General features: G+C 39.0%; 2 protein-coding genes across 7 annotated transcripts in view; one reads left to right on the top strand and one right to left on the bottom strand.

The window, feature by feature from the left end:
* setd9 (SET domain containing 9) overlaps nt 1-10,438 on the top strand; it is a 33,934-nt gene extending 23,496 nt beyond the window's left edge. For 2 of the 3 annotated variants that reach the window (XM_041193348.1, XM_041193330.1), the window contains one exon: nt 3,434-3,768. In XM_041193348.1, the coding sequence (XP_041049282.1) occupies nt 3,434-3,521 (88 nt within the window). In that variant the 3' untranslated portion in view covers nt 3,522-3,768. Of the gene's footprint in view, nt 1-3,433; nt 3,769-10,286 lie in introns of those variants that run through there. The other variant, XM_041193339.1, reaches the window with a different exon arrangement.
* A 3,162-nt stretch (nt 10,439-13,600) lies between these two features.
* LOC121283059 (mesoderm induction early response protein 3-like) overlaps nt 13,601-15,655 on the bottom strand; it is a 61,499-nt gene continuing 59,444 nt past the window's right edge. For all 4 annotated transcript variants that reach the window (XM_041197075.1, XM_041197064.1, XM_041197093.1 and 1 more), the window contains one exon: nt 13,601-15,154. In XM_041197075.1, the coding sequence (XP_041053009.1) occupies nt 14,703-15,154 (452 nt within the window). In that variant the 3' untranslated portion in view covers nt 13,601-14,702. The remainder of the gene's footprint in view (nt 15,155-15,655) is intronic.

Here is a 15,655-nt window from a genome sequence, read left to right as displayed (position 1 = left end):
TGTTTTGCAGTCCAAACTTACAGTTCCAGATGCTTTGTTGCCTCCCTGTTGTCAGAATAAGGGACAAAACACAGACTGGAAAAGATTGTGCAAGAAAGGAGGCAGCCGTCATGGTCCATGTGGGAGCCGCCAATAATGTAGGTGCAGATAGGTCAGAAATCCTGGAGTATAAATTTAGGTTAAGAAACAATTTTAAGAGCATTTCATGGGTGGAAACCTCTGGAACGTTTATGTAGCCATGTACTAGAACAAGAAAGGATAGAAAGATTAGGAAATCAGTGCATAGCTAATGGAAGAGGAATTCCACTATGGGCATTGGCACCAGTTCTGGAGCAATTGGATGCTACTCTGTTCAGATCTAAGCTATCTTTTCAGGGATATACTGGCAAAACATTTAATTAGGGAAGTGGTGAGGTATTTTAGTTAGAAGGGAGATGGGGTGTGTGAGGGAACTAAAGTCAAGGATCAGCCAACAGAGAAGGAAAAAAAAATAGATGAGGATAACATTCATGCAGAACAAAGTAACAAGAGAGATAGGAAGTAAAAAAATCAAATGGACCAGTTATTATTGAGGAAAAGGCGGCAGTATATGTGGAGGAAGTTTAGACAAAAAAGTGGGCAAAGTAGTAGTATTAAAAAAAACAAAGCTTAAAATGCCCCTGTTTTAATCCTTATAGTCTGGGAAATACACTGGGAGCAATTATTTTATAGGCAAATATAGATAAAATAAAAAAACCCGTCTGCAAACTGGACAAGAATTGAAAATAAACGTATCAGAAGATCATTTGTTTAGGAGGGATAGAGTTGCTATATTGGTAAAAGGAAGAAAACATGCTGCAGAAAAGGTGATGGAGACAAGAAAGAAATACAGATAGAATCAATATGTTTGGACCTCCAAGATAGGCTAGTTAAACAAGTTACACCCACATCAGTACCAGGAGAACTGCTAGAATAGGAAATGATATGAGTAAGCACTTAGAAAGGTTACAGACAGGCAACATAGATTTGTAAAGACCATAAAACATAGGAGCAGAAATTAGGCCATGCGGCCCATTAAGTCTGCTCCGCCATTCAATCATGGCTGATAAGTTTCTCAACCTCATTCTCCCCTTAACCTTTGATCCCCATTCCAATCAAGAATCTATCTATCTCGGTCTTAAATACACTCAATGACCTGGCCTCCACAGCCTTCTGTGGTAATGAATTCCATAGATTCACCACTCTCTGGCTAAAGAAGTTTCTCCTCATCTCTGTTCTAAAGGGTCTTCCCTTTACTCTGAGGCTGTGCTAATGGAAACATCTTCCCCATGTCCACTCTATCCAGGCCTTTCAGTATTCTGTAATTTTCAATCAGATCCCCCCTCATCCTTCTAAACTCCATCGATTATAGACCCAGAGTCCTCAAACATTCCTCGTATGTTAAGCCTTTCATTCCTGGGATCATTCTTGTGAACTTCCTCTGGACCCTCTCCAGGGCCAGCACATCCTTCCTGAGATACAGTGCCCAAACTTGCTCGCAATATTCTAAATGTGGTCTGACCAGAGCCTTATAAAGCTTCAGCGGCACATCCCTGCTTTTATATTCTAGTCCTCTCGAAATAAATACCAACATTGCATTTGCCTTCCTAACTACCGACTCAACATGCAAGTTAACCTTAAGAGAATCCTGGACTAGGAATCCCAAGTCCCTTTGCACTCCAGATTTCTGAATTCTCTCCCCATTTAGAAAATAGTCTATGCCTCTATTCTACCAGAGTGCATGACCTCACACTTCCCCACATTGTATTCCATCTGCCACTTCTCTGCCCATTCTCCTAACCTGTCTAAGTCCTTCTGCAGCCTCCCCACCTCCTCAATGCTACCTGTCCCTCCACCTATCTTTGTATCATCTGCAAATTTAGTCAGAATGCCCTCAGTTCCTTCATCTAGATCATTAATGTATAAATTGAAAAGTTGTGGTCCCAACACTGACCCCTGCAGAACTCCACTAGTCACTGGCCACCATCCTGAGAAGGACCCCCTTATCCCCATTCTCTGCCTCCTGCCAGACAGCCAATCTTCTATCCATGCTAGTACCTTGCCTCTAACACCATGGGCTCTTATCTTATTGAGCAGCCTCCTGTGCGGCACCTTGTCAAAGGCCTTCTGGAAGTAGATAACCTCCAATGGCTCTCCTATGTCTAACCTGCTCATTACCTCCTCAAAGAATTCTAACAGATTTGTCAGGCATGACCTCCCCTTGATGAAACCATGCTGACTTTTCCCTAAAGGACAGATCATACTTGACTCAGAATCAAATTCTTCAAGAAAATTACTGACTGGATGGACAAAGGGAATGCATTGGGTGTGACATATTTAGACTTCCAAATAAGTTTTGAAGAAGTTTGTTGCAAACATAATTGGTGTTCTGTCAAAGCTAAAGTAGTGACATGGATGGAAGAATAAAGAGTTGGAGCAAATGAATATAGAGTTGGAGCTACTGACAAAGCCCAGGGTCTGTGTTGAGACTTTTGTTATTCTCTGTATGCATAAATGATTTGGACCTGGGTATAGAGAGAACAATATCAAAGTTTGCTCATGATACCAAATTAAGGGACTCCAAAAACCATGAGGAAGACTAAAGAGACTACAGTAGAACCTAGACAGGCCAGCAGAATGGATAAATATATGGCAAATCCAATTCAACCAGAGATAATAGTCAAGTAGTACAGTCTGTGAATAAGAACACAAATATATCCTAAATAGTGCAATTCTCAATTGAATGGAAGAACATAGAAATCTAAAGATACAGAAAATACAGAACTTTTAAAAGCTGACAAGTTGGAAAAAAAGGCCACAAAAAGGCTAATGGGACTCTGAGCTTTATGAATACAAAAGTATAGAGTTAAGGATATTGGAACCATTGAAAAAGATTAACAGGGATTCAATAGAAAAATGGTAGTGAGAGGGTATAATCATGAGGGAAGACTTTAAAACCTAAGGATTTATTCACTGTAGTATAAAATGTATTATACATTAAGACCTAATTGAAGTGTTTGGAATTATGAAGGATTTCGGAGGATAAATAATGAAAGATTATTTCCACTGATTGGTGAATCAGTAACATGGGTGTAAATCTTGGATTAGTGCTAAAGCATAAAGAGGGAGATTGGAAGAAGTATTTTTTCCTGCAAAATGTTTACAATAGGGAATACATTAATATTTAAGCCAATTCCATCATTGTTTAAGGGCGAGTTGGATATGCACATGAAGACAAGATATAGAGAAAGACCAGGAAAACAGATAAAATAAATATATCTGGAGCTAGAACAGGCCCAGTGCATTGAAATAGCTTCCTGCTGCACATATATTTATATGATGCTTTGTGGTGCTCACGATTTAAATGTTTCATCTGCTTCTGGTTTTTAAGGTTTCCGTTTCTTATGCATTACAGGCCTTTGCGCTGTGTGGTGCTTGTGGCACTTAGAGACATAGAGAAGGGAGAAGAGCTCTTTTCTAATTACTACACTGTAGTACTTTGAAAAACCAGGACATGAGTGACATCAGGAGCTTCATCCCAAGCAGCGTGGATTTTCACATTTTATTCATTGATGCTAAATTTTCCAATTATTTCTTTACGAACAGCTTTTTAATAAGAGTTACATTGTTATTTGGATGAGAGAGGAATAGCCCCCTCTTGAAACGCATGTAACTTTTGCATAAACAAATTAACTACTCCTTTGTATTAACATGTAGCGAATAGTGCAAGTACAATTTGACTTAAACTAACTCAAAGTGGTCAAGTTGATTCATTTTATTTTGATGACTGGTTTTTAAAAAAAATTCTTGGCTAATTCCCAGAGCTGTGACTGCAAAGGAGGGCAGGTGGATGGATGGGCAGGTGGGGTGGCAGTCAGCTCCTATACATCCAGCTGTGCCACTCTAAATTGTATGTTAGGAGTTGCATGAAAGTTTATTAAATGATTAGGCTTCTTTCTTGGCTTCTGCTAGACATCCATTGCAACAACAGAACCTGGTGAGATGGTGTAAACTAAACTAGGTGTGATTCTGTAGAGCTGATTTTTTATCTTCATTGCATTCCATTAGTACTGTTTCTGAGAAAAATGGGAATAGACCCTTTTGCGTAGTCTCTACTCTTATTTGTGCATCATCTGCACTTCTGGTAGGGGTTGTGTAGCAGTCCAGGTGTTGAACCTAAAACAGATGTTTCATTGAGATTGAATTGTGATGGGCTACAAATTTTGTAATTGGGTCAACAATTTCTTCAAGGGGAACACTGTTTGTAACAGAACACATTCTTATATGGATTTGCTCTTTAAAGGCTGCAGAGGGCAGATTCAGGGGCAGGTGGCTGCGGAAATCTGCCCGGGTCAGTGTGCCAGTTTCCTAATGCATGACTGGCACATTAAAATTTTCATTTGGTACAATAGGAGGAGGCTGTGGGAGCCTGCCTGATGTGTTATGTTGGCCACTTAAAGTCACTACTGACCTCATTAGCAATTTGCTCTGGAGGCAGAGTGTGATCTTAAGTGGGTCGGGGGGTGAGGGGGTGACAAGATGGAGGCAATATCGACAACACATCAGGAGAGAGGAGGTGCTGTTAATGCAGGGAGCATTCAATGGTGTTGGGGCAGAGGTAGATGACAGCCATCAGCCTGAAAGACTGAGATTGCCCCTACTGTGCAGAGGAACTTTGGAGAGGGAAGAATCAGTGTTAAGAAGACAAGGGCAGAAAGTCATGGTCCATTGCTGGCGGCTCAGTAAGATTAGCCAAAGAGAGAGGACAGGCTGCCACTTAAGCTGCAGACCCTTTTATGATCAACCCCCCTTATTAGTCCATGCCTGACTTATAAGTCACTTAACATTAAACTGAGAAGCACATCTCTTCACAATGAAGGGGCTGTTAAAATTGGCCCCAGTTTCTGATACATACACTCTTCAACAGTACATTCACTCACTATGTCAGCCCTCATTTACCATTCTCTGGAATATCAGCACAGGGCTTGACTCTTCAGATGCTTCGCCTATTAGGGAAGCCATGGAGGCAGATGCTGATAACTGAACCAGTGGGGAGTGGCCCCCCTTACTACCATTTCTTGTGACCTCAGTCACTTTGTGGCACTGTTGATCGTCGGAGGGGTGGAGCAGCGCTGGCATCCACTCCATGCCTCTCTGCTCCATGTGTGCCACTGACTAGCTGCTGAGCTTGCTGTGAACCCTCTGCATGTCAGCACGCTATTCTCACATTTACTCTGTGATGTCTATATGGCTCTCCACAAGATTCACATTCACTCAATGGATATACTCATGTACTCAAAGCACTGAGCTATTATGGAGCCTATGAGATTGATTGGCTCCTCAATTCTTACCACATGACTCCACAGTGCCTCAGGTAACTCAAAGATGGGCATATATCTCATGCTGGTTGTTAGCGGTGCCACCTGGTTTGAGATTCACAAGGTTCAGCATCTCCACCCTGCTGAGTGGGGCTGTGCCTGTCCTCTGCCTTTAAAGGGATTGCCACAGCCAAATCCGTCACTCCCAAATTTTACAAATGGCCAAGGTAATGGACGCATTGCAGGACTTGTTGAGCACCCAGTTGAGAATAATATTCTGCAATGGCAAAATGCTAGGAAGAGCTAATAATATTAGTGATTGCAAGAATTGCAGCTAACAATGCTGCAATAGATACTTTGAACATGGCACTTTCATGGGATTTCCAAGATCTAGTTAGGACAATTTCAGCGGTGTAACATCGGTCATGAACATTTCAGCTCCTGGGCAGAGCACCAAAAGCTTCAAGGAGTGGTCACGAGTATAATTGTCTATCTGGAGAATGTTGTGAATCTGCTTCCTTAAAGGCCCTCCAAATCCTGCATGAAGAATCTTCAGATTTATGCCTGCAGCTAAAAACTCTAGGGCAGAAACTGCAGTGGTTTCCTCTATATTGGAGAGACCAAACGCTGACTGGGTGACCACTTTGCAGAACACCTTCGGTCTGTCCGCAAGCATGACCCAGAGTTCCCTGTCGCTTGCCATTTCAACACTCCACCCTGCTCTATTGCCCACACGTCCATCCTTGGCCTGCTGCATTGTTCCAGTGAAGCTCAACGCAAACTGGAGGAACAGCACCTCATCTTCCAACTAGTCACTTTACAGCCTTCCTGACGGAATATTGAGTTCAACAATTTTAGATCATGAACTCTCTCCTCCACCCCCTTTTTCCCCCCAATAATTTATATAGATTTTTCTTTTCCCACCTATTTCCATTATTTTTAAATATATTTCCATCCATTGTTTTATCTCTACCCTTTAGCTTTTTTTGATTCCTTCACCCCACCCCCACTAGGGCTTTCGACTCTTAATTAGCACATTCCTTACATAACATCACCACCCTCAACACCTCTTTGTCCTTTTGTCTATGACATCTTTTGGTTATCTCCATCCATCACTGGCCTTCTATCCAGCTCTACTTGTCCCACCCCTCCTTAAACCAGCTTATATTTCACTTCTCTTCTATTTTTACTTAGCTCTGTTGAAGGGTCATTCGGACTCGAAATGTTAACTGTGTTCCTCTCCGCAGATGCTGCTGAGTTTTTCCAGGTATTTTTGTTTTTGTTTTGGATTTCCAGCATCTGAGTTTTTTGCTTTTATTTCAGTGATTCAAATGGTTAACTGTTTGTTTCCACAGATGCTGCTTGACCTACTGAGTACTGCCAGCATTGTCTGTTTTTATTTCAGATTTCCAACATCTGCCATATTTTGCTTTAGTATTAATACAAAAGAGACACTTGTTAAAGTTTCCTGATAACAACAATGAATGTTTCTCTTGGTTATAGAGACAAAATGCTGCAGCTTGTAAGGATAAGCCCAGCAATTATGGACCAGGCAGTTTAACTTCAGGGGTGGGTAAAAGTATAGGTTGATAAGGAAGAGCCAGCATAGATTTCTAAAGGGGAAATTGTGTTTAACTAACTTGAAGTTTTTTTTTGAAGAGCTAACAGAAAAAGGTCGATGAGGGTAATGCTGTTGATGTGGCGCACATGGCCTTTCAAAAGGCATTTGACAGTGCCACACAACAGACTTGTGAGAAACGTTACTGCTCATGGAATAAAAGGGACAGTAGCAACATGGATACAAAATTGGCTGGAAACTAGGAAGCAGAGAGTAATGGTTAATGGATATTTTTCAGGGTGGAGGAAGGTTTGTAGTGGAGTTCCCAGGGGTTGGTATTGGGACCCTTGCTTTTCCTATTATATATTAATGATCTAGTTCTTGGTGTGCAGGGGACAATTCCAAAGTTTGTGGATGATCCATAGCTTGGGAATGTTGTAAACTGTGAGGACAGCGGTGTAGAACTTCAAGAGGACATAGACAAGTTGGTGGAGTGGGCATATGGTTGGAAGATGAAGTTCAATGCAGAAAAGTGTGAGGTGATGCATTTTGGTAGGAAGAGCATGGGCAGATAATATAAAATAAGGGGTGAAATTTTGAAGCGGGTGCAGGAGCAGAAAGATTTAGGTGGATTTGTGCATAGATCATTGAAGGTGGCAGGACAGATGGAGAGAGCAGTTAATAAAGCATATTGTGTCCTGGGCTTTATTAATAAAGGCATAGGGTACAAGAGCAAGGCGGTTATGCTGAATTTACATGACACTTGTTAGACCTCAGCTGGAATATTGTGTACACATTATAGGAAAGATGTGAACACATTAGAGTGCAGAAGAGGTTTACAATAGTTCCAGGGTTGAGGAACTTGAGCTATGAGGATAGATTTAAGGTTGGGACTGTTCTCCTTGGAGAGGAGGCAGCTAAGAGGAGATTTGAGGGGGCTGGACAGAGTAGATAGGGAGCAGCTGTTCCCGCTCGTAAAAGGATCAAGAAAGAGAGGGCTCAGATTTCAAATGATTTGCAAAAGCAGCAAATGTGACATGAGAAAAAACTTTTTCACACGAGTGGTTCAGGTCTGGAATGCACCGCCTGGAAATGTGGAGGCAGGTTCAATCAAGAGGGCATTAGATTATTTGAATAGAAACAATATGCAGGGGTACGGGGAAAAGGCAGGGCAATAGTATTAGGTCATAATACTCATTTGGAGAATTGGTGCAGACACGACAGGTCGAATGGCCTCCTTCTGTGCCGTTAAAATTCTGTGATTCTGAGTTCTTCAGTCTCCATTTAAATGCAGAGGATCATGCAGGTACCGTCTTTGACCAGCACTTCAGAGTCGGTAGATGCAACTGCCAAACCCTATTGTTTATCACCTGAAAACCAACAGAAAGCTGATAGTAATTCAGAACAAATTTCTAACTCCCTCCCTAATTGCACCATGGGTGTACCTACATCACATGGACTGCAGCAGTTCAAGAGGGCAGAGCACCACCACCCTCTCAAGGGTAATTAGGGATGGGCAATTAATGCTGGCCTAGCCAGTGATGCCCACATCCCGTGAAAGAATAAAAGTTGTGAGCCAAATATTTTTCCTTATCCACGACTGTCTTGATGTTCAGGATATTAGTGGTTGCAAGAATGGCAAAGCTTTCCAGACTAGCAAAATATTGACACTGCCAAGGCATCTTAGATTGTTCAGTAAAGAAATCACAGTGGGGTCCTTTCTTATTGGTTGGCAAAGTTGCCTTTAGATTAACATGATCACAGATGAACAGACTTCAAAATACCCCAGGTTCACATGCCCTGAACAGGAACTCCCTTGTCAGGCAGGAATGGAACTATTTGTCATCAAACACAAATGAAAAAGTGTCTAAACTACAACCTGCAATCCATTTTTGACCCTGGCATGCAAAAACATCAATATCTCACCCTCCCTGAATCACCACATTTTGCATCTTCCATTTCTGGTTATATGCCAGTGTTTGCCATTTGAAGCTAGATGTCATGGTTTCAAACAGTCTAGTCACAGCCTACTCCCACATTGGTATAAGCTGAGGCTTAAGAAAACACTAGTACCAGTATCAAACCTTAAAAACTGCTTTCAGCTCCAATCAAGATCAAAATTTACCAGAAACCTGAATCTTTAAAAATAAAAATGGCCATATTAAAAACAAGCTTCCTTTAGGAATAATGTTGCAGTGCACATATAGCACAACCTGCCTGATTAATTTCAGGCTGAATGCACTATTTGTAACAGTTGGTTCAAGTAGTTCTAAATCCAGCATACAATAGAATATTTCTGAAAGGCATACAATAATAGGAGTCTCTTCTGAATGTTGTAAATGATTATAGAGCAAAGTTAAGCAGGCCATTCATTTCAACTACAGGGAGTCACAGCACAAAGCTCCTTGGGCAGCCCAAATAGATTATCCACATATTTTAGGAGTCAGATTTTGAAAAAATACCTTGTACCAGTTCCTCTTATTGGAACATGAGATGGATCTCCCAAAGAAAACCCCAAGGCCCTCTAGTAGGTTTGGATTCACCATTGTCAGTGGTTCTACCACTGCTGCACATTATTTCCCATCAGAACTCAAAGAGGATTGCTTTCCAGTCTTGGCATGTAAGCTGGACAACTTGTGTCAGGAGGTCATGCCTTCAAACCAACCACCCTAAAGCATCCTGCGGTTCTGAGCCTTCAGCAGGCTCTTAACTTGATGAACAAAGAATGATTTGGCATCAAAGTTCATCCCAAGTAGTTTAGTTTTTAGGTTATTAATATGATCTAAGCACAATAATGGAACAGGATGAAAAGATCCACAATCCAGGATGTTAGCTTAAGTGCCTTCTGTAAAGTGCCATCAAAAAGTGGGAACAGATCTGCAACAGTACTGATAAATTTTGTAAGGCCTTTATCAAGAGAACCAAGAACATTTAAAACGTACTAGCCTTAAGTGCAGTTATTTGTGCTTTAAGAGTTCTTATTCTCGATAGGTGCTTGGCTACCGTTATCCTCGAACTACAAAAATGTAAAATCAGATACCAGAAAAACATTCAGGGAAACTAACCCAATCCCCAGCTCCCAAAATTGGAGAACCAGGATAAGAATCAGTGTTTAGTAGTGCGGAGGTGCCCAAGGCACCTGATTAACTGATGGGCACAAGCATCCACACCGTATGTGTGTTGTTCCATAACCAAACAGAGCACTGATCATTACCAAAAAAAGTTTTTAAAAAATTAATTTCTCATCGTACATACATGTTCCAACAAGAATCAGTAATACAAAAAAGTAAACATTATTCACAAAAAGAAAGTGTCTTTCTGGTGCAGAAACATTGAGAATTGTACATATTGTCTTGGCACTGTTAACCATACAATAAATCTATCCATTACAGAATTAAATCGGGTTTGCAACTGGATGAATGGTTTTTGGATACAGCGTTTAAGAATATCACAACCTTTACATGCAAGCCTTCAAATATGTAAAAGCACAGCTCTGGCTGTGAGAAAGAAATGATAGCATGTTACCGTAAGACTAAGAAATATTAACCAGAATTCCAATGAAGTTCTCTGCTAGTAAAAATCTGCCAAGTCGCAATAGTAGCAATAAACTTTACACTTAATCGTTCCTAATCATTGCCTGGAGATTAGACAGATTTTTCTTCTGTACATTTGCTCAGACAAATTATAATAATCAACAAATATTGGTGCAGTGAGTAGTGTTTAACATGATACTTAAAATTTTGCTTGGGCTTCTTAAATGTAATTAAGGACATGACGTTTTGTCTCTTTGGGTAAATTTTAAAATAAAGAGATTTTCATATCAACTTTGAAGTTACACTTAATCAAAATAAAGATGAGACTTCCAGACCTTTTATTTCTGGAATGGTGTACACCACATATTCAAAATACAACATAAGTACAAAATAATGCTGAACAAAAACCTTCAATGTTTATATACAAATATTAAAACCAAATGCAACATTAGAGCGTTCCCCTTGTATACCTTCAAAATTAAATGCTGTCTTGATTGTCACTGATCAGCCCATATATTTCCACTGGCAGTTCTATTACTAACTCTGAAACAATACAGCAGAAGAGGAGCTGTAGCACCATTTCTTCAGAACAGTATTGCAGGTGTTTTTATTTTATCAAAAGCATTTTAGTCAGCATGTCTATACTGATCACCAATACCAAGTTGTTTACATTTTTCACATTTTACAAACTCACTCTTCTTTTCAGATTTGTTACAATTGCAATTGTAGTTAGAGTTTCAACTAGTCGCTATTTTGCTTTCAATATGCAATTTTAATTCACGCTGCAGACTTTGCTTAAAAATAAATATTGCCAAACTTAACAACTGCAGCACAGATGTTTATCCTTAGCCAATAAGGAAAACTGCACAATTTTAAATGACCTAATTGTATGGACTTTGATATTCTTAAGCCAACAACCATGTACAACCTTCAAATAAATGGAGCAATATGTTAGGAAACTAATCATTTAGGCTAGTGAGAAAAGCATCATCTCCGTTTGGGTGAAGTATTGCTATATTCATAACAGCACCTGTTACATTTCCAAATGAATTAGTATATGAACTGACTTCTCAACATGGAAATGGAAAACAATCATCTTTGGCCAGCATTTTAAACAAAGCTCAACAATAAACAGCAAGACCTTCCAAATCCCAACGGTTTAAATGATGAGATTCTCATTTAGAAAGAACAAACAAAGCAATGTTTCATGGCACTTGTAACTGAAAATTTGGGAAAAAAGTCTACTTTATGCAGAACTTGTACATAATTACATTCTCTCAAATTATTGCCCTCCTTAACATGAACATGAAAAGGAAACTTACAAAATTCTAAAATAGCAGTTCCCAACAAGTATTTGGTTTTAGTAAGTTACCAGTATCTTACACATCTCAATGATCTCGGTTTAGCATATATGCTAATGAGCATTTTGCTTCACATGCCAAACACAATTCAGAAAAAATGTAAAAAAGTAAGTTGATAGCAAGTAACCAATAAAAGATCTAACTATGGTTAAAAAACCTAGTTTAAATTTCAGTCTATTTGGCAAAACCACCAAACAAAATATGCTACTGCATTATTCAGTCAGAAGAGTTAATCAATGCAATTGGCAAGAGAATACATACCCAATAAGGATTTGTGGCTCTTTATTTTTTAAAAATCACAAGCAAATCAGTTCTAGGAAATTTTAAATTAAACCCTGTAATAAAATCACACACTTCTGTTTACCAAGGGAACTTACAAAGTCTGAATGCATAGTTAAATTCTGTATTTATAATGCACTAGGAATGGTTTTCAAAATTTCAGAAAGTGCAACTGATGTGAGTGATCAGTCATAAATCTGTGTGAACATTACTACAGACTAGCCTTTGCAAATCCACAGTCACACTCAAATATATAAATGAAGGGATATGTATAGCATTTCACAAATACATGACTAGTTCAATTAACATTAAGAAAAAAACCCACAAAAGACAAATGCATAGATCAGCACATAAACACAGCTACAAGAAGCTGATGACTTGGATTACAATTTCACGCAATACTGGCAAGAGCCAAGGCTACCCGTTACTTCTGTGTCTTGTACCTTTATGCCACTCTGTACTGTTTCAGAACCTAAAGCTTTGTCTATCATACAAGATTCCTGTATAAAAACTGAAAGATCTTTAGATTATGGCTGTACAGTTATATTCATCTACATAGAAAATCAACCCCAGTCTCAAACCACAGTACCCACTCTTGCGCATTTAAAATGCCAACTAGGCCAACCTTTGTGATAATTCTGTACAAAATCATCTTTAGGAGATTGTGAAGAATATGGGGTGGGGGAAAGGAAAAGATATTCTTTTCAGACAGGATATAAATATTTACAATAAATGAAAGCAGTTCATCATGTTGTGTATTCCAATTACTTGGCCTCCTTAACACCTTCACACCACTTACACAAATTAGTAAAATTCTTCTCAAATACAATACAGTAAAACCCTGGATTTTTAACATCACAAATAAATGTAAAAGTAGCTACCCGACAGGGACTAATATCTAGGTATATTAATAGCTGAAACAAAAACAGAAACAGAAATACCTGGAAAAACTCAGCAGGCCTGGCAGCATTGGCGGAGGAGAGCACAGTTGATGTTTTGAGTCCTCATGACCCTTCAAGTTCTGTTGAAGGGTCATGAGGACTCGAAACATCAACTGTGCTCTCCTCCGCCAATGCTGCCAGACCTGCTGAGTTTTTCCAGGTATTTCTGTTTCTGCTTTTGTTTTGGATTTCCAGCATCTGCAGTTTTTTGCTTTTATATTAATAGCTGCATTTTTACAGTGCCATATTCAGAGACCCAGACCCAAATTTAGATATTAATAGCCTACAATTTAAATTAGAAACTCTAGGAAGAAAAGCTATGTGAATAATAAAAATGATATACTATGAAACAACACTGCATGTACTGTAAATATGTAAAATATACTTATATATTTTAGGATGCTAAGTTTTCCCTACTTCTAATAAGGTTGAGACTTCCCAAGGTATTTTAATCAGTGGCTGACAATTCTCAGCAACAATTTTACACATAAAAGCACCTATTTAACCTCTGTTGATTTGTAAAATTGGATACTAGATATCCCTGATCAGAAATATTTACTTTAATCCAATACTGAATATTTGCTCCTTGCTTCAGTCTAACAAGTATTTTATTTCAAAACCTTTATCTTCAGAATCACATTTACAACAGACTAAAAACTTGGAATGCATTACGAAGGAGTCAGCTTCAACCTGGTTCATCAAGGTTTCACTATATTATATGCTGCAAGATACGGAAACATTATTTTATACAGAACACAATGAACTGCTGCAAGAAATTTGGCTAGGCTGTCAAATTAGAATTATGTTTAAAAGTGGCAAGTCCCAAGCTGTGTCAAAACAGTTTCAGCTGCCCCAGGAAATCTCATAAGATATACAATGCACTGCGCAATTTGAGATACGCTATAATACAATCTTTAAAGTCTTTAAAAAAAATAAACATCAATATACAATTATCACAAAATTCAATATTTAATCTAATCAATAAAAGCTTGAAGAATTTTTAAGCACACAGAAATCTGGCAGTAGTTGCAACCCGTTTACAGATGGCAGCCATGCCCAACTCTTGCTAGACAAGTGAATGTCTGTAGACTTCCTCCTGCTTGTACTTCATCCAGCAATTTTCTTCTAAAGGATGCACTCACGGCACTGTAAACTGAAGTGCTCTGCTTTAAGTCAATGAATGAGAGAAGGCTCTGTTCATGCAGGTCTTTGCACTGATATGCACAGTTCACTTCTAAAATGCTACATTAGCCAGGGACAAGGCTAGGTACCTGTAAACATTAGTATTCCTCTGTACCCACTACTGTAACAGTGGTGTGGACTCATGGAAGCCATTTCTGTTGTTTCAGATTCCCAATGTTGGTGTCAGGAGGTGAAATGGTTCCTTTGTCTACTGGCTACAAAGGAGATGCAAAGGCTTGAGAGTTCAAGACTGCATCATAAAGTTCAAATTTAAGTCCCCAACTCTGCTATGTGAACATAATCTCTGAAATTTCTATGTTATTAGGGACTGAAAATAAATGGCTATTTAACTCTTGAGAAATCAAGATTAGGTTCTATAAGTAAAAAGACATCACTGATGTCATAGTAAAAAATTCAAACTTCCAGTGAATGACTGAACAAACTTGATGGCTCACCCACCAAGTCCACTGTTACTGCATACCACCATTCCATAAGAATTTTCAATGCAGGAGTCACTCTGATTGGAGAGCTGTGTGCTGGTGTAGTGCATGGGGATTGATGAAGCCATTTGCTTCACTACCAGACAAGCTGCTAAAATCAGCAACAGAAACAGACATTTTGGCACTAGTGATGTGATGTGTGCGATTCTCGAAATCCACACCCAGGTTATTGTCATTGATAAAAGATTCTTGAACAGCAATCCCCATTTTCAATCTCTTTGTAGGTCTTTCAGGTTCATCGTTGCACATGCTTATCTGGCTTAAGTCAGAATGGTAGAATCCAGTCTCGAATAAATTTAGACAGTCTGTATCACCATTTGTAGGCAAACCAAGTGATTCTTCTATTAAAACAGGCACATGGGTAGTTGGTCCCTTCGAGTGTAAACTGTCTAACGGAGGAAAATTATAGGAATCCAAACAGTTTACATCTGCCACGCTGCATGTTGTACCAACACTGGTCAGTGCTAAAAAAAAAAGGAAAAGCAAAATATTACTATCTTTGAAATTCACAGATGTTATCTAAAATACTATCACCGTCACAGATTAATAGTTTTAAAAACCTAAAAAATGTAGCTGAAAGGTTTATACCAACACAAGGTTGCTGTCAAATGAAGAACTATACTTTAAAATTTAATTTAAAGGATAGCCAAGTTAAATGTAAAACAACTTGTGAACACCAATGATTTTTAATTATCATAGTTACCTTTTCAATTGGACAGTGCCATATATGGCTGACTAAACTCAATTATCAAGACATGGATAATCATGATGTAGAATAAAAACTAAGTATCAGAAATAAGTTCAGGTTACATCCCTTATGCTGTACACTTTAGACACTGGTCCAGTTTTGCAAATAATTGCACTGGTAAATTTATTTTTACATAATTTTTATTTTAACCACCATGCCAGTTTCCAGAGTCAGTTTAGCTCAGTTAATGGCGCACTATCCTAACAGTCAAAAGGAT

The sequence above is a fragment of the Carcharodon carcharias genome, chromosome 1 (assembly GCF_017639515.1).
Source record: "Carcharodon carcharias isolate sCarCar2 chromosome 1, sCarCar2.pri, whole genome shotgun sequence".
NCBI lineage: Eukaryota > Metazoa > Chordata > Chondrichthyes > Lamniformes > Lamnidae > Carcharodon > Carcharodon carcharias.
Note: the sequence above shows the minus strand (reverse complement) of the source record. Positions and strands in the feature narration are given on the sequence as shown.